Source organism: Capra hircus, chromosome 6 (assembly GCF_001704415.2).
Source record: "Capra hircus breed San Clemente chromosome 6, ASM170441v1, whole genome shotgun sequence".
Classification (NCBI taxonomy): Eukaryota; Metazoa; Chordata; class Mammalia; order Artiodactyla; family Bovidae; genus Capra; species Capra hircus.
The window spans coordinates 66,510,567-66,529,282 of record NC_030813.1 but is presented as its reverse complement, the minus strand read 5'-3'; the positions used below and the strand labels follow the sequence as shown (position 1 = coordinate 66,529,282).

Genomic DNA, 18,716 nt, shown 5'->3' with positions numbered 1-18,716 from the left:
ATGTTTATGTTCACTCTTGCCATCTCCTGTTTGACCACTTCCAATTTGCCTTGATTCATGGACCTGACATTCCAGGTTCCTATGCAATATTGCTCTTTATAGCATCAGACCTTGCTTCTATCACCAGTCACATCCACAGCTGGGTATTATTTTTGCTTTGGCTCCATCCCTTCATTCTTTCTGGAGTTATTTCTCCACTGATCTCCAGCAGCATATTGGGCACCTACTGACCTGGGGAGTTCCTCTTTCAGTATCCTATCATTTTGCCTTTTCATACTGTTCATGGGGTTCTCAAGGCAAGAATGCTGAAGTGGTTTGCCATTCCCTTCTCCAGTGGACCACAGAGCTCTCCACCATGACCCGTCCATTTTGGGTGGCCCCATGGGATGGCTTAGTTTCATTGAGTTAGACAAGGCTGTGGTCCTAGTGTGATTAGATTGACTAGAGGAGCTATTCCACGTTCAAGGTCAGGAGGGACGGCAGTGAGGAGATACCCCTCGTCCAGGGTAAGGAGCAGTGGCTGCACTTTACTGGAGCAGCTGTGAAGAGATACCCCACATCCAAGATAAGAGAAAACCAAGTAGGACAGTAGATGTTGCAAGAGGGTATCAGAGGGCAGACACACTGAAACCATACTCGCAGAAAACTAGTCAATTCAATCTTACATTGGTGAAATGTCTACTTTATCAATCATGTTCCCCAGGTGACACTAGGCCCTTTCATTTGTAATCCCTTTAAAGCTCCTTTATGACTACAAGACCATAAACTAGAGAATACAAGATCTACAGCTAGGTTATTTGTTTCTTTGTCCTAAAGTCTGAGCTTCTTCTAGCTTAAGCTCCTGAAATATCAGAAGCAAGCAGCAGTTTTGTTATTCAGTTGCTAAGTCGTGTCTGACTTTTTGCAACCCCATGGACTCCAGCACGTCAGGTTTCCCTGCCCTTCACTATCTCCTGGAGGTTGCTCAAATTAATGTACATGATATGATAACTGCCCACTTCTCCTTTTACCCTCAATCTTTCCCAGCACCTGGGTCTTTTCCATTGAGTCAACTCTTTGCATCAGGAGTACAAAGTATTGGAGCTTCAGCTTCACCATCAGTCCTTCCAGTGAATATTCAAGATTGATTTCCTTTAGGATTGACTGTGTGATCTTGAAGTCCAAGGGATTCTCAAGAATCTTCTCTAGCACCACAGCTTGAAAGCATCAGTTCTTGGTGCTCAGCTTTCTTTTTAGTCCAACTCTCACATCCATACATGACTACTGGAAAAACTATGGCTTTGACTATATGAACCTTTGTTGGCAAAGTGATGTTTCTGCTTTTTAATATGCTCTCTAGGTTTGTCATAGCTTTTCTTCCAAGGAGTAAGCAGCGTCTTTTAATTTCATGACTGTAGTCACCATCTGCAGTGAACTATTTTGGCAAGTAGAAGCTTCAAACTGAATGGTTTATCTGTTAGTAGTCTTGATCACACCTTTTGTAATGCAGTGAGTGACTGAATAAATGGAACACATTGGGAAGTGAAAAAAACTAAAGATAACAGAAAATGATTTGTCAAAGAAGCTGACATAAAATAAGTAGATTTTAATATTCAAGGAAAGATATTTCCCTAAATAACCAATAACTTAAGTATCCCAATTTTCTAGCAGTAGACTTACTTTTAATAAGCAAAACAAATGACTTGTGACTTCTAAGAAGGAATTATTAATTCTTTACTTAGCTCCATGATGCACTAACCCATATGAAAAGTTTAGTACAAGAGGCCACATAAATTATTATGAGCTGAACTTCCACTTAAGGTATTGATATATCCAGTAAAGATATTGAAATTCACACTCATTATACCCTCAACTTCACATGAAGACATTAAGTTGTTAAAAGAAAACAAATGGAACAGTAAAGAAGCTTAACAAACCATCAGGAAAAATCAACAGTGAAGCAACAATGCCTCCGTTTAACATTCACCTATTATCTTAATGAATAATCTATTTTTCCTATGTCACTACATAAAAACTTGTCCCTCTGTTTTTTCCCATATATCAGCCAAAGGAGAAATGAATAATGTATTGGATATCTAAGAATATAAGGAATCATTATCATTGATACTAATTAATGACTTAAGTAAACACAACGTTACATTTAAAAAAATAAATAAAGCTCAGTTATGGTCTTCATAAAATGACAATTCAGGGAGATCTGTTTCAGTAAATAATGCAATACACATTTCTTCTTGAAGAGTTAAAAAATAGATAATAGATTCAGTATTTATTAATGCTTAGCATATATTGATTATATACTTATGGCAGGAACAAACAAAGCTCATTTGGACTCTCTGTTATTGCCATATGTTACCTTGTTGCTGGGAGTTATTCCTCTTAAGATTTAAGACCTCTTTATATTGGTTTATCTATTGTTAAGAAGAGATACATTTCAAGGAAAGTATTGGCGCTAAGCAATGTTGTCATTTGAAGCTTTTAGTTTTTTTGGGGGGGAGGGTACTTAGCAGCAGCAGCAGCAGTAACACCAATGGAATCAGGAGTACTTGGTTTCCTGTATCCACAGACTATGCTTTCTCCACAGTTGCAATCATTTGACCCTTGACCAAAGAGCTAAATTCTGTTTCAGCTTCTGGAATCGACTTTTATTAGGGATAATTTCAACCCATCTTTGGTTGATTTAGCACCCTCAGTCTAACTGAGAGTGGTTCTGACTGGTGCTATAGTCTAATCATTGATGTCCTGCTTCCTTGCTCACCTGTTAATTGCAGGATTCTATTATAGAGAATAGATTACCTGGGTTTGAATTTCCACTTCACCACTATCCTTGCCTTATGGCCTGGGGAAGTTATTTGACTTCTCTGAAACTCACATTATCTCTCAAATGCTGTTAGAGACAGACCTTTAGTCATTAAGATAACAGGTCTATCTTCTGCTATGGAGGGGTTAGATTAATGCCTAGCTTTTGCCTGGCAAATGGAATTCAGTTCCCTGTTCTTTTCCCTTTCTCCCGAGTTCCTGACTTCATAGACTCCTCATTACACAAATTCTTACTGACTGAATTACTTCTTTGCTTTAGGTTCTTCAGGGACTAGAGTTCTGTGACCTGCTGTTGGATCACTTTATGATGGTCACAGTCTGCCCACACAGTCCTATATGTGTATATTTAACTTTTTGAAGTATAATTGATTTACAATGTTGACTTAGCTTCTACTGTACAGCAAAGTGAATCAGTTATACATATGCATATATCTACTCTTTTTTTTTTTTAAGATTCCTTCTCCATAAAGGTCATTACAGAGTATTGACCAGAGTTCCTTGTGCCATACAGCAGGTCCTTATTAGTTATCTATTTTACATATAGTAGTGTGTATATGTCAATCCCAGTCTCTCAATTTATCCCTAACCCTCTTTTGCCCTTGGTAAGCTTAAGTGTTTTTTTTTTTTAACATCTGTGACTCTATTTCTTTTTTTTTCTATTTTTAATTTAAATATTAAAAATTTGTTTACAAAGTTGTGTTGGTTTCTGCCATCTTGCCTGCTAAGTCGCTTTAGTTGTGTCTGACATTTTGCGACCCTATGGAGGGTAGTCCATCAGGCTTCTCTGTCCATGGGATTCTCCAGGTGAGAATACTGGAGTGGGCTACCATGCCCTCCTCCAGAGGATCTTCCCTACCCAAGGATCGAACCTGCCTCTTACATCTCCTGCATTGGCAGACTGTTTCTTTACCACTAGTGCCACCTGGGAAGCTGGGTTTCTGCCCTACAACAATACAAATCAGCCATAATTATATACACCTAGCCCACCTTCCCTAGCCTCCCTCCCCTTCCCACACCCCATCCCTCCACATCGTCACAGAGTATTAGACTGGGCGTCCTGTGCTACACAGCAACTTCTCACAAGCTATCCATCTTACACTTGACAGTATGTATATGTTGATGCACTTTCTCCATTGGTCCCACTCTCTCCCTTCCCCACTGTGCCCGTAAGTCCATTCTCTACATCTGCATCTCCATTCCTTCCCTGTAAATAGGTCCATCAATACTATTTTTAAGATTTCATATATATGCATTAATATTCTGTATTTGTTTTTCTTTTTCTGACTTACTTCACTCTGTATAACAGGCTCTAGGTTCCTCCACCTCCCTAGAACTGATTCAAATTCATTCTTTTTATGGCTGAGTATATATGTATAAAATTCCATTGTATATATGTACTACATCTTCTTTATACATTCATCTCTCAAGAGACATCTAGGTTGCTTGCGTGTGCTGGCTATTGTAAACAGTGCTGCTATGAACATTGGGGCACATATGTCTTTTTTGATTATGGTTTTCTCAGGGTATATATGCCCAGTAGTGGGGTTGCTAGGTCAAATGGTAGATTATTCCTAGTTTTTAAGGAATGTTTATACTGTTCTCCAAATGGCTGTGTCACTTTACACTCCCACCAACAGTGTAGGAAGGTTCCCTTTTCTCTACATCTTCTCTAGCATTTATTCTTTGTAGATTTTTTTGATGATGGTAATTCTGTACAGTCCTATATATTAGCCGATTTTAGGGTCCCAGTTACCATGCCTCATCCATCTACCCAGACAACTGATTGCATCTTACTGAGTTGCCTTAAAGATTATCATATGCCTGGGTCACTACTTATTGCCTGACATCATATCTTATGATAACTTTGGACTCTCTGGTTGTTTGGGCCTCCCCCAATCCTTGCCCCACAAAAGTTATGGTTAATTCTGCCTCATTTATAATTTTGGTTTGGCTCATGATATGATATGCTAAATGGTCCTAAAGGTAATCTATTTTCTAAATAGGAATAAAAGAAATTGCCTACTTAAAGAAAAATGTAAACTTGTAATAATAGAAAGACTCACTATGCATTATAAAATAAAATATTTTGGGGGAGAGAATGTTGATAACTTTAGCACTAGAAATTTATCCACAGAATCAATTCCAGTACTTGTCAAAATTCATTGCTTTTTTAAGTGCATGCTGTAAACATAAGATGTTAGGATTTTAACAGATTGCCATATCCTAATGTGGTTCAACAGAAGCAAAGGTAAAAAAATCACAATCAGTGGAAGGAGACTGAGGGTAAAAGGCTACCTATATAAATGAGCATCTTTCTCTTTCCATGTCAGTTCCAACAGCTAACGGTTTATCTGCTTAGCTAAAGTTCTGTCTTATTTGTAAAACATTATTAGCCCATAACAAATGACTGGGTTTATATTTCATTCCTATAGTATGAATTTGCTTGTCATTGGCATTTAAACCAAAAGTCACTATTAATACTTTCATATATTAATACCTTTCAGCCAACATATATATATATATATATATATAAGTTGAAAATTATGTTTTATTTGGCACTTTTAATTTTTATTTATTATTTATTTATTTATTTTTTAATTTTAAAATCTTTAATTCTTACATGCGTTCCCAAACATGAACCCCCCTCCCACCTATCTCCCCATAACATCTCTGTGGGTCATCCCCATGCACCAGCCCCAAGCATGCTGTATCCTGCGTCAGACATTGACTGGCGATTCGATTCTTACATGATAGTATACATGTTAGAATGCCATTCTCCCAAATCATCCCACCCTTTCCCTCTCCCTCTGAGTCCAAAAGTCCGTTATACACATCTGTGTCTTTTTTACTGTCTTGCATACAGGGTCATCATTGCCATCTTTCTAAATTCCGTATATATGTGTTAGTATACTGTATTGGTGTTTTTCTTTCTGGCTTACTTCACTCTATATAATCGGCTCCAGTTTCATCCATCTCATCAGAACTGATTCAAATGTATTCTTTTTAACGGCTGAGTAATACTCCATTGTGTATATGTGCCACAGCTTTCTTATCCATTCATCTGCTGATGGACATCTAGGTTGTTTCCATGTCCTGGCTATTATAAACAGTGCTGCGATGAACATTGGGGTACATGTGTCTCTTTCAATTCTGGTTTCCTCGGTGTGTATGACAACGTGGAAGAAATGGACAAATTCTTAGAAAAGTACAATTTTCCAAAACTGAACCAGGGAGAAATAGAAAATCTTAACAGACCCATCACAAGCACGGAAATTGAAACTGTAATCAGAAATCTTCCAGCAAACAAAAGCCCAGGTCCAGATGGCTTCACAGCTGAATTCTACCAAAAATTTCGAGAAGAGCTAACACCTATCCTACTCAAACTCTTCCAGAAAATTGCAGAGGAAGGTAAACTTCCAAACTCATTCTATGAGGCCACCATCACCCTAATACCAAAACCTGACAAAGATGTCACAAAAAAAGAAAACTACAGGCCAATATCACTGATGAACATAGATGTAAAAATCCTCAACAAAATTCTAGCAATCAGAATCCTACAACACATTAAAAAGATCATACACCATGACCAAGTGGGCTTTATCCCAGGGATGCAAGGATTCTTCAATATCTGCAAATCAATCAATGTAATTCACTGCATTAACAAATTGAAAAATAAAAACCATATGATTATCTCAATAGATGCAGAGAAGGCCTTTGACAAAATTCAACATCCATTTATGATAAAAACTCTCCAGAAAGCAGGAATAGAAGGAACATACCTCAACATAATAAAAGCTATATATGACAAACCCACAGCAAACATTATCCTCAATGGTGAAAAATTGAAAGCATTTCCCCTAAAGTCAGGAACAAGACAAGGGTGCCCACTGTTACCGCTACTATTTGTATATTTTAAAATTAGAATATTAATTAAAGAACAGCTGATGAATGTTATTCATTCCAGGTTCTAGAGGTAATAGATCAATATTTATATCTGAATCTATATCTATATAAGCATTCTTTATCTAGTTCTATGTTTATATTCAGTAAAACTAGAAAATGAATGTAATTACTCAATAGTCAGACAATGGGGAATACATTTATTGTTCAATAATACTAGAGGATCACCTGGAATTTTCCCATTTTTCTTTACCATTTTGAAGTTTAGATTTGGAAAGCATTTAAAATGATCTAAATAAATATCTGTCTATTCTTACATTACATTAAGTTGTATTACAATGCTCTGAATTACCTACTGCACTTTCTCTGTCCCTGAAAACCAGGAAATGGCCTTGGCCTTGTATTCACAACAAATGGAATCAAATGTCTGCGTGTTGATGACTGAGAAACAATGAAACAAAGATAATCAATCAGATTAACTCTTAGTGACTAAAATATTCTAATTGTTAATCAATGAAAAACAGCCCAAGAGGACAAACCTAAACTACAAGCCACAAGATGAGAAATGGACAATACCATTTATCATCTCATCCCTCCATGAAGAAAGACTTTACCATAGTGTTTTTCTAGACAACAATTTACAGTCCTTCAGGCAGACTATAGAACCAAAGACAATCTCACAAAGTCTTTTCAAACTAAATATTTCCCTTTTCTAATGCAGCTTGGGTATTGGAATGTCTTGGAAGAAACTTGATTTTGAGAAGGAGAAAGCATGAATTTATAAATTGTCCAGCTAAAAGGAGTGGACTTTCCTTAATGATTCAAAAAGATAACTGCCAATACAGAGGAAAATGTTACTAGACTGTGAACCCTTTGAAAAGTCGGCAGGGGAGTGTAGCTGAAATTATCCCGGTGCCAATTACTCAGTGCGAGTTTGCACTTAATTAGGTCAAGCAAACATCCCTCTTTTTTTGTCCCCCTGTCCAAGTTAACTCACAACTTTCAATCTCCAGGGTGCAGTTTTGTTCATCCAGAGGATATCTCCGTAGATCCATCATGCACGCAGCTGTGGTTGTGATCCTGTCAGGGTGAGAGAGAGAAAAGAACATTGTAAAGATGGTGACTCTCATTTCCAGGCTTTCTAGCCCTGAATCATGCCTACTAGATGGCATCAAAGTTTTGTGATTAAAAATTTTAAAGATAGGCAATGCTACTTTCTTAATTTGTTCCACCCTCTCCCTCCCATTCTGTATCCAAAACTCCGTTCTCTAAATCTGCATCTCCATTCATTACCTGGGATAGATTCATCAGTACCATTTTTCTAGATTTCATATATAGGCTAGTAGAAGTTTCTATATAACACAGGCAGCCCAGCCTGGTGCTTTATCACAACATAGAGGGGTGGGATGAGGATGGAGAAGGAGGAAGGCTCAAGAGGCAAGAGATATATAGTTATGACTGATTTGTGGTGTTGTATGGCAGAAACCAACACAACATTGTAAAGCAATTATCCTCCAATTAAAAAATTTAAAAAAGAAATATAGTAAAATGATCTAAAAAAATAAAAGTAAATAAAAGATAAAAACTGAAGACAGACAGATTGAATTTGAGTCTTTCTTTGCTGCTCACTAGCCATGTGATGTTGGGCTAGTTAATATATCTCCAGGAGCTTCAGTTCACCCATCAATCAAAACACCTACTGCACAGAATGGCTGTGAAGATTAAAAGAGATAATGGGTATGAAGCTCTCAACCCAGTGCTTCATACTTAGTAAGTGCCCCATGAAGGATGGCCATTATTATAGCTATAAATTATCCCACAGCCCTTCCTATATTCACTAGCATCCTAGCAATGTCTTTGTCAATATCTGCAGCATGGCTGGCTTTACAAGGAGGAGAACATCTATCTATGTTATGCATCAAAGCCTACCTCCCTCTCCTGCTACAACCTAATGATAAAACAGCAAAAGCAAAAAAACAAAATTTGTCCTTCATGACTTTTAATGCCTCGCACTGCCCACTATTAGAGAGATTTGTTAGATTCATCTCTGAGTCCCTGGCTCATAGCATACAGCCAGTAAAGAAATACTATCCTAGTGCTTACACACTATTTACCAACTACAGTTTGGCTTATGTATTTATGCAAACCCAGGGATCCTGATTCTAGATATCCTACCTGGGTTTCCACGATCCCTCCATTTTCTCATGGCTGGGCTAGTTTCATGGACTGTGCTGAGTGTTTGAGAGGAACTGAAATCTTATGGCTAGTCCACTCACACATACATTTGATACCACTTTGGGACTGACAAAATATTTTTCTTAAAAAAGTGAATTACCTTGTCCTCTTTTCACAAAATAAGGTGTAATAATGATTTTTTTTTAAATTCAAAATTCAAACTTAATAATAAGCTTTCCTTTTAATCTTAAGGCCCAGGAGTTACAGCACTGGAAAATTCCCAAATATAAGTAGAAGTCCAACTATACCTTCTTATGGGGGAACTTCTTTGTTAGAAGACTACTGCACACAGTGTTCTGAACCTAGCATGTTTACATTGATGACGCATCTTGGATTTGGTTCTATATTAGTAAATAATAAGCCATCTGTAAAAAATTTACTACAATGTATTGAATTGTATGGAAATACCATCATTTATTTTCCTCACCACCCTCTAGTGGGTATTTATGTTGTTTAATATCATTTACTTTTATAAATAAAGGTGCTCTGAATATACTGGTATACTCTACGATACTTGAGTATGTTGACTGGCTATTTATTTCTAGAAAGGGAATTGTTAGAAAAAAAGGTATATGCATTTAAAATTTTGCAACATTGCTGCTCATCAACAGTGTATGTAAATTTGAAAAAGTTCTTTTCATACCTGTGTTTTGTGAAGCTGTCAAGGCAAGTTGTTGTTTTGGTGATTTGTGTTAAACTAACAGGCACCTTCTTCCTTAAAACAGTATTAGGCATAAACCTTAGACCATCCTAATTTTTCTTTGGGTTTCTTTGTGAAAGTTAAAAGTGAAGATTCTCTTTTAAGCCTCTCTTAGATAAAATGTTGGTCAGTTAATCAGATTTATTTTAGTATTAGGAAGAGTAAAAGGAGTTTTAAAGTTTAATTTAAAGAATTTCAAATGTATTACAACAGTTGTGGTTGTATTCTAGAATTAGCACATAAAAGGGTTTTAGTAGATTACTTTTTGCTTTCTGCTCCCATAATCATGTGACTTGATTGATTTTTCTCATTTCACAATATATCATGAATAGCTTTCATTGTCTGAAAATACATTTCCACCACATTCTTTTTTGGTCTGCATAGAGGGGGCTTCCTTGGTGGCTCAGATGGTAGAGGATCTGGCTGCAATGCAGAAGACCAGGGTTTGATCCCTGGGGCAGGAAGATCCCCTGGAGGAGGAAATGGCAACCCACTCCAGTATTCTTGCTTGGAGAATTCCGTGGACAGAGGAGCCTGGGGAATATAGTTTATGGGGATGCAGAGAGTTGGATACAACTGATAAACTAACACTAAGTGTTTCAAACATCTTCAATAAGACAACATAATAAATATTTAAAAGCACTTAAAAACATCATCTCTCTACCATATTTGTTTAACTGCTGCTTATGAATAAAAAGGATTATGAAAATGTGAATGTTTTCTAGGAATTACTAAAGTGCAGCCATCCTTATGATCCTATGACTTAGCCAATTATTTTCAACCAGGAATTGTTTTTACCAACAGGGGACATTTGACAACATCTGGAGACAGCTTTGATTATCAGGCTTGGGGTGGAGGGCTGATACTGATGTCTAGTGGGGGTATGACCAGGGATGCAGCTAAACATCCTACAGTGCGCAGTACCTCCCCAACAATTAACAATGTTCCAAAATGTCAGTAGTGCCACAGTGGAAATACTCTGCTATAATGGTGCTTTCAAACATTTTTCCTCTAAGGAGACTTTTAACAAAATGGAAACTTACAGAGAACCTCAATGTATAAAATACAAATGAAATAAGTGAAAGCCATATGTTGTTAATGCAGATTTATTATATAAGCTCAAATGTTGACATCTATCTTAATGTGAGCACACATGAAAGCAGGAATTATGATAAGAGTTATGGTCTTCAATCTTCCTCAGTGCCAGTTATTTTTGTTTTGTATTTTATTTGTGTGGTATTGAGAAAATCCTCACAAATATGGAAACACTTGCCTCTAAAATCTTACATGACCAGTCATGGGCTACCCTGAATTCAGAGAAAAAATATCCATTTGCTTTGTAATCACCTGTATAATCAATGACACCTTTGTAGATGTTTTAGATACATTCAAAAGCAATGGCACCCCACTCCAGTACTCTTGCCTGGAAAATCCCATGGATGGAGGAGCCTGGTAAGCTGCAGTCCATGGGGTCGCTAAGAGTCGGACACAAAGAAGCGACTTCACTTTCACTTTTCACTTTCATGCATTGGAGAAGGAAATGGCAACCCAGCAGCAGCAGCAGCAGCATAGGTGGTTGATCTCTAATAGATACTTGCTGCTGCTGCTGCTAAGTCACTTCAGTCGTGTCCGACTCTGTGTGACCCCATAGACGGCAAGCCACCAGGCTCTGCTGTCCCTGGGATTCTCCAGGCAAGAACACTGGAGTGGGTTGCCATTTCCTTCTCCAATGCATGAAAGTGAAAAGTGAAAGTGAAGTTGCTCAGTTGTGTCCGACTCTTAGCGACCCCATGGACTGCAGCCTACCAGGCTCCTCTGTCCATGGGATTTGCCAGGCAAGAGTACTGGAGTGGGGTGCCATTGCCTTCTCCTTAGAAACTGATTAAAAGGAGAGAGAGGGTGGAATGAACTGAGAAAGTAGCACTGACATATATACACTATCATGTGTAAAACAGGTAGCTAGTGCAAAGCTACTGTGTATCACAAGGAGCCCAGCCTAGTGCTCTGTGATGATGATCTAGGGGGTGGGATGGGAGGAAGGGAAGGAAGCCTCAAGGGGGTGGGCATATATATATATATATATATATGGTTTGTGTTGTTGTATGCAGAAACCAGCATAATATTGTAAAGCAATTTTCCTCCAGCTAAAAAATATGGAAACTTTACTTGGTGTTCCATGCTCCGCATAAACTAACCTGGCAGCACAAGTTGATATTATGATGGCCTAGAATGCATTAAAATGTGGCATAGGACACATTACAGTGTACATGCTTATAGTTTAAGATAAATGCAATATTTAAACAAAATTAAAATGAGATATGTGTGGAACAAAGCAACTTTGGGGATACTTAAGAACACTACATGAACCTCCTTGTCAGCTTTTCTAACTTAATTGACATCATTTTTCGACATGTCATATGGTTAGTTTACCACATCATATCAACATCAGGACATGCTGAACCACTGATTCACACATTGTAAGGCTGTGGAGGTTTTACAAAGCAGTTTGAAATGCCAACAAAGCATTGTCAGTAAAATGAATAACATGTCTCATGCTTATGGGTACTACAGTTGTGAGTGATTAAAAAAAAACAAAAAACGGATTTTGGAAAGCATAATGGAATTGACCATTGCTATCTGTTATGATCAATCCATTCAGCAATCCATACATATGAGAATTTTTCTGATATCACATAGGAAGTCTGTATACCACACCAGAACTCTACCTATAACCTGATGAGTTTTCAACTGTGATTGCTTGAGTGAGTTCATTTCTCCTGCCCCAAATCCCATTAAGATACCAAAGAGAACTAAGTCGTCACAATTCAGAAAGAGGCGATCAAGGCAGCTTCCAGAACTCGAGCTGTGCGAAATTCCTGACTTCCTCTACAGAGCACTGACATTAGTGGAACAACGTCCTTCTTCGAATCTAGATGTTCCAAATTTTGAATTCTCAAGAGGATTTCACTGGCTCAACTTGGATTATGTGCCAACACTCCCCAAATTATTGTTAAGGGCAGGAAAGAAAGCTAGGCACCAACAAATGCTATCACCAGGGACCAGAAAGGGTCTCTCATCTAACAAGAGAGGAATTACTAAAACTCAGACAGGGCCCCCTATACAAGCAGGTACTCATAAATTCATGTTGTGACCCACAGAAATTTATGCAACAGAATGTCAGTCTCTGCTAATTTAAGAGTTTGGTGTCTCTAGATTTTGTAATACATATGGCTAAGTGAGTTGACAATCCTGAGCTCTTTGTGAGAAAAATTACTCAGCGAGAATTCTCAGGAGCATCAACAAAACGATGTCATTTCGTTGGGCAGAATGCTGTTCGGCTCTTGTCTTGGGTGTGAGGCAACAATGAACATCTTGAAAAATGACTGTTCTCTATGTTTCCATTTGTTTGCGATTGCTCAGCAGTGGTTAAGTCACCTCTACAACTAATTAACACATCCTCATGGAAATGTTCCCAACATTGTGGCTGAAGCAGTCTGATATTAAAAATCTACGGAGTTAAAGGTGCCAAAGATCACAAAACTGGATAGGTTGAGGGCTTTGAAATTGAAGCATATTTTGAATTTTTAAAAATGTTCACACTCAATCATTCATTCTCAGTGTGTGAAGATATGACTATTGGCTATTGGCAAATGAAAGTACAATAGGGTAGAACCAGCAAAAGGCAAAAGTATCAAATGATTGTTTTTCTGAACTCAGACTTTCCAGAGGTACAGATTCATGATGGCATAACACTCATCTGTCTTCTTTCAAAGACATTTAGAATGACTTACATTATAATCCAATATATTGACATTTTGAAGGTTAGGTCAGAACACTATAATAGGCTGTTAGTTAAACTATGGCCCCATGATACTTTGGAATGAATGGAAATCATGTTGCTATAGTATTTATGTATTAATTTGTGTGCTGCATGCTCATTTACCCCAAGAATCACTGTAATCATAATTCATGTATATTTGATGTCCAAGAGCAACATGACTCTCATTGCTGATAAGACATCCAGGAAGTCCTGGTCCTTAAGTAGCTTAAAACCAAGCTACACACACACACACATATACACATACAAGCATGTATACATATATACATATTGAGTGTGCATTTTTGCAAGTAAGAATGGAGACTTAAGTAAATGAATGAATTATGTTGAGATTTTCCTATAATCTTCAATCTTATAGGGAGGAGCTCCAGGTTTTAAACATGATCTCTGTAGAGTATAACTGTACAACTTAACATAATCTATATAAAAGGAGGCTTCCCAGGTGGCACTAGTGGTAAAAAACCCACCTGCCAGTGCAGGAGATGCTGGAGACTCGGGTTCAGTCCCTGGGTTGGGAAGATCCCCTGGAGGAGGGTATAGCAACCTACTCCAGTATTCTTGTCTGGAGAATCCCACAGACAGAGGAGCCTGGACGGCTGTAGTCCACAGGGTCGCTAAGAGTCAGACATGACTGAATTGACTTAACATGCACATATAAAATGAATATGAAAAAGCAGAGAGGAAAAAAGCCTGAAAATTCTATTTCCTAATCATACTCCTAAGATTGTTGAGGGTGATAGTGAGTAGCAGTATAAGATTGATATCAGTATCCCTCTGCAAGTTTGTTTGGAGAATGTCCCATGGCTGCCTCTGGCCTCTAGGCTGTACCCTTAGTCCATGTTAGATTCATCACCCAAAGAAACCAATGAAAGATGATGGATGGGTTAGCCTAAGTCATGACCAATGTGTGCATAGATTTTTTTCCTGTAGCTAACACTGAGTTGTGTCCGACTCTGCGACCCCATGAATTGCAGCACGCCAGGACTCCCTGTCCATCACCAACTCCCAGAGTTCACTCAAACTCACGTCCATAGAGTCAGTGATGCCATCCAGCCATCTCATCCTCTGTCGTCTCCTTTTTCTCCTGCACCCAATCCCTCCCAGCATCAGAGTCTTTTCCAATGAGTCAACTCTTCTCATGAGGTGGCCAAAGTACTGGAGTTTCAGCTTTAGCATCAGTCCTTCCAAAGAATACCCAGGGCTGATTTCCTTTAGAATGGACTGGTTGGATCTCCTTGCAGTCCAAGGAGTCTTCTCCAACACCACAGTTCAAAAGCATCAATTCTTCGGTGCTCAGCTTTCTTCAGTCCAACTCTCACATCCATACCTGACCACTGGAAAAACCATAGCCTTGACTAGACAGATCTTTGTTGGCAAACTAATGTCTCTGCTTTTGAATATGCTATCTAGGTTGGTCATAACTTTTCTTCCAAGGAGCAAGCGTCTTTTAATTTCATGGCTGCAGTCACCATCTGCATAACTGGCACCAAATTTTGCTTTTGGTAAGCTATTATGTTTTGGAAAATACCTTGGTATTTAAAGGTGAAATCCTGAGAAAAAAAAGACATGAATGATAAAGAAACAAAAGGAGGTAAACTGCTGTGAGATTTGTGAGGAATTTAGGTGTGGAAAAGCAACATGATGGAGTAGCAAAGCATTTTGTAAGACAGTGTTCAACTTTAAGATTTTTACACTGCTATTATAATAAAATTTTTCTCTATTTACCTAAATAAAGGTTTTCCCCAATACTTCCCAGCCCAGTAAAGTCTTATGTAAATGTTTTATTTTCATTCTTGTAAAATGACTGAATTCCATATCTTGATAACATTCATGAAACAGTATTCTATAAATCAAATCAATTCAGCCAAACTGGAACTTCAAAGCCAAAGATGGTCAAATCAGAAAGCCCTTTGGGAAGCCTCAGCAACCCTGCAGAAGGTATTGGACTCCCACAAGTAATGGGTTGTGTGTTTAAACTACTTTTATTTAGATTTTAAGAGGCAGAGTGATCTTAGATAATACTATGTTAGAATCCTCCATGACAGGACTGTGCTAAGCACCATACTTACTGTATTAGTTACGTATTGCTCTTGCAACAAGTTACTGTAAATTTAGTAGTTTAAAACAGCACAGATCTATGCTCCTACATTCTAGAGATCTGAAGTTCTAAAATCAAGGTTTCAGTAGGGCTGTGTTCCCTCCGGAGGCTCTCCAGGAGAATCCATTTCCTTGCCTTTTCCAGCTTCTAGAGGCTGCTTTGCAGCCTTGGCTCAGGTCCCCTTCCTCCATCTTCCTCCGTCACTTGAAGGTCCGCTTTTGTCCTCACACCTCCTTCCCCACTGACTCTCCTGCCTTCTTTGTATAAGAACTCTTGTGATTACATTGGGCTCACCCCAGATAATCCAGGATAATCTTGTTTCAAAATCCTTATATGAATCCTGTCTGCAAAATCCCTGTTGAAACCTAAGGAAACATATTTACAGGTCCCGAGAATTAGGACATAGACCTCTTTAGGGTGCTGTTATTCTGACTACCATATAAGCATTATTTAATTTATTATTTATGAAAGCCTGATTATGTTGATGCCATTTTATGCCAGTTTCAAAGATAAGGAAACTGATATCTGATGAGGTTAGAAAATGTTTCCAAGTTGACACAGTCTGTAAAGGAGATTCAAATTCAGATACTCTAGACCCAGGAGCTAAATTTTATTATATTTCCAGTTATTATATGCAGGTCAGATAAATATAAGCAGAGAACAACTGGTTCAGTAAAATTTCTCCCATAAGCAGTAAAACATATTAAACAACTAAGAGTTGACCTTACTATATATTTTCAGTATTCATTTAGTTATCACTAATTTAGGGCATCTTTTAGCCACTCAATAATGGGTATAAAAATGATGGAAGACTTAGTAGGAATCAGGCAATACTGTAAGCATGGAAGCTACAGCAGTTACAAATATCCAGCTGCACCTTTCTGCTGTCACAATTTTTTGTTGTTTTTCAATATGTCAGGTAGCAGAAGATAGAAGACAGAGCCTTTGTCTATTGATTTAATGAAATAGCCAGGGAGAACATGCTTATGTCTTAATTGGGACTACTAGCTCTGCCATTTTTCTAGAAATACAAATATATCACCTTAGACAAATGTATACATTATCACAAAAGCATGACAATCACTCAGGAAGGAGATGGTTCAATCCTACTCTTATTTGATTGGTGTGTTTGGTTAGCTTTTGGATGCCTTAAGTTTGTTGTATTCCACAAACAGAGGTATTATGTAAGTGAATATAGAATGGAACAGGCAAGAAGAAGAGGGTTATCATATGAATAATCAAATTCAATGCTTGGTACATAATAATCTCTCAGTTAACCCTAACCAGGTTCCTCTGTCCATGGAATTCTCCAGGCAAGAATACTGGAGTGAGTAGTCATTTCATTCTCCAGGGACTGTTCCTGACCCAGGGATCAAACCTGGGTCCTGTGCATTGCAGGCAGATTCTTTACCATCTGAGCCACTAGGGAAACCCTATTATTATTTTTAAACTGTATGCTTCTAAATACATTACATACATACACATAAGGTATTCATTGGAAGGACTAATGCTGAAGCTACAGCTCCAGTACTTTGGACACCTGATACCAAGAGATGACTCATTGGAAAAGATCCTGATACTGTGAAAGATTGAAGGCAAAAGGAGAAGGGGGTCAGCAGAGGATGAGATGGTTAGATAGCATCACCAACTCAATGGACAAGAATTTGAGCAAATTCCGGGAGATAATGAAGGACAGGGGAGCCTGGTGTGCTGCAGTCCATGGTGTCTCTAAGAGTCAGACATGATTTAATGACTGTACAACAGCAATAATATGTAAGATTATTAACACAAGTACATTGTAAGATTAATGCAGGGTCATAGTAAAACAAAAGACTTCAGGTGGCTCAGTGGTAAAGAATCCACCTGTCAAGCAACAGATGTGGGTTCAATCCCTGGGTCAGGAAGATCTCTTGGAGAAGGAAATGGCAACCCACTCTAGTACTTTTGCCTGGGAAATCCCATGGACAGAGGAGCCTGATGGGCTATAATCCATGGTGTGGCAAAGAGCTGGACACGACTGAGTGATTAAACAACAATATAGTAAGACATCTGAAAAACACAGAAAACTATACACAGAATAAAGATGACCCACAGTCTCATTGCCACAATCTGATTAGTAATTTCCTTTTTTCTAAGTATATTGTTTAATAAAGTTGAACTTACACTGTATTTAATCTTTACATTTACTGCTGTTTACTTAACCATTCCTCTCTTGGATGATGTCATTAGGTACTCTTTGGTGATGCTTTGAAGGCTTCCCTGGTGGCTCAGACAGTAAAGAATCTTCCTGCAATGTGGGAGATGCAGGTTTGATTCCTCAGTGGGGAAGATCCCCTGGAGAAAGAAATGGCAACCCACTCCAGTATTCTTGCCTAGGAAATCCCATGAACAGAGGAGCCTGGCTGGCTACAGTTCAAAGGGTTAGACATGACTGAGCAACTAACACTTTACTTTACTCACACTGTGTCAACAGCATTCTTGTTGCTCCTCTTAGATTTTTATTTTTTTGATTCTGCTTTCTTTTCTCCCTCCGTTTTGTACTCTTTGTGCTGAATGTTATTAACACTCTTCTCAGTGCAATCCCAAGCAGTCATTTTCAGGTAATTAGCTATATACCAAATGTTGTGTAAATGGGCTCATTTTTATTCATTTCTGTTGGGCCAGAGTGATGCATGAGCCACTTTGTGAATATGAAAAGCTGTTCATAAATCAGAGCAGCCTGGGGCAGGGGCAATAACAGAAAGTACTCACAGGGCAATAGTAATTAATAGACCCTTGTCAAGGACCCAGTGATAATCTCAGTTATGTTTTACATAGATGTATTGCTGAATTCAAAATAGACTATTTTCCAAAATTATATCACTATATTCACATATCTGTGGAGTATAAAGGCATATGTTAAATTTCTACCATGCTTAGTGTTTCCTAATAACAGTCAGTTGAGATATGTGTTAGGTGGCAGAAAAAACAAGGTCACTTCTAAATTATAACATCTTTTTTGTCATTATCTTGATAATCAGCAATATCTGTAGTGGACAAACTGTGAGCAATTAAAATAATAAGCCCTTAAATGGCAAGTGAAATGGACTTAGAAATTATAGTAAAAGTCAAATTCAAAGAAAACGTTT

General features: G+C 38.0%; 1 protein-coding gene across 1 annotated transcript in view; it reads right to left on the bottom strand.

Annotated features, from left to right (window-relative positions):
* Positions 1 to 18,716, bottom strand: part of GABRB1 (gamma-aminobutyric acid type A receptor beta1 subunit) — a 438,453-nt gene that overhangs the window by 102,336 nt on the left and 317,401 nt on the right. Inside the window, exon 5 of the mRNA XM_005681579.2 lies at positions 7,715 to 7,797. Coding sequence (XP_005681636.1) covers positions 7,715 to 7,797 — 83 coding nt within the window. The remainder of the gene's footprint in view (positions 1 to 7,714; positions 7,798 to 18,716) is intronic.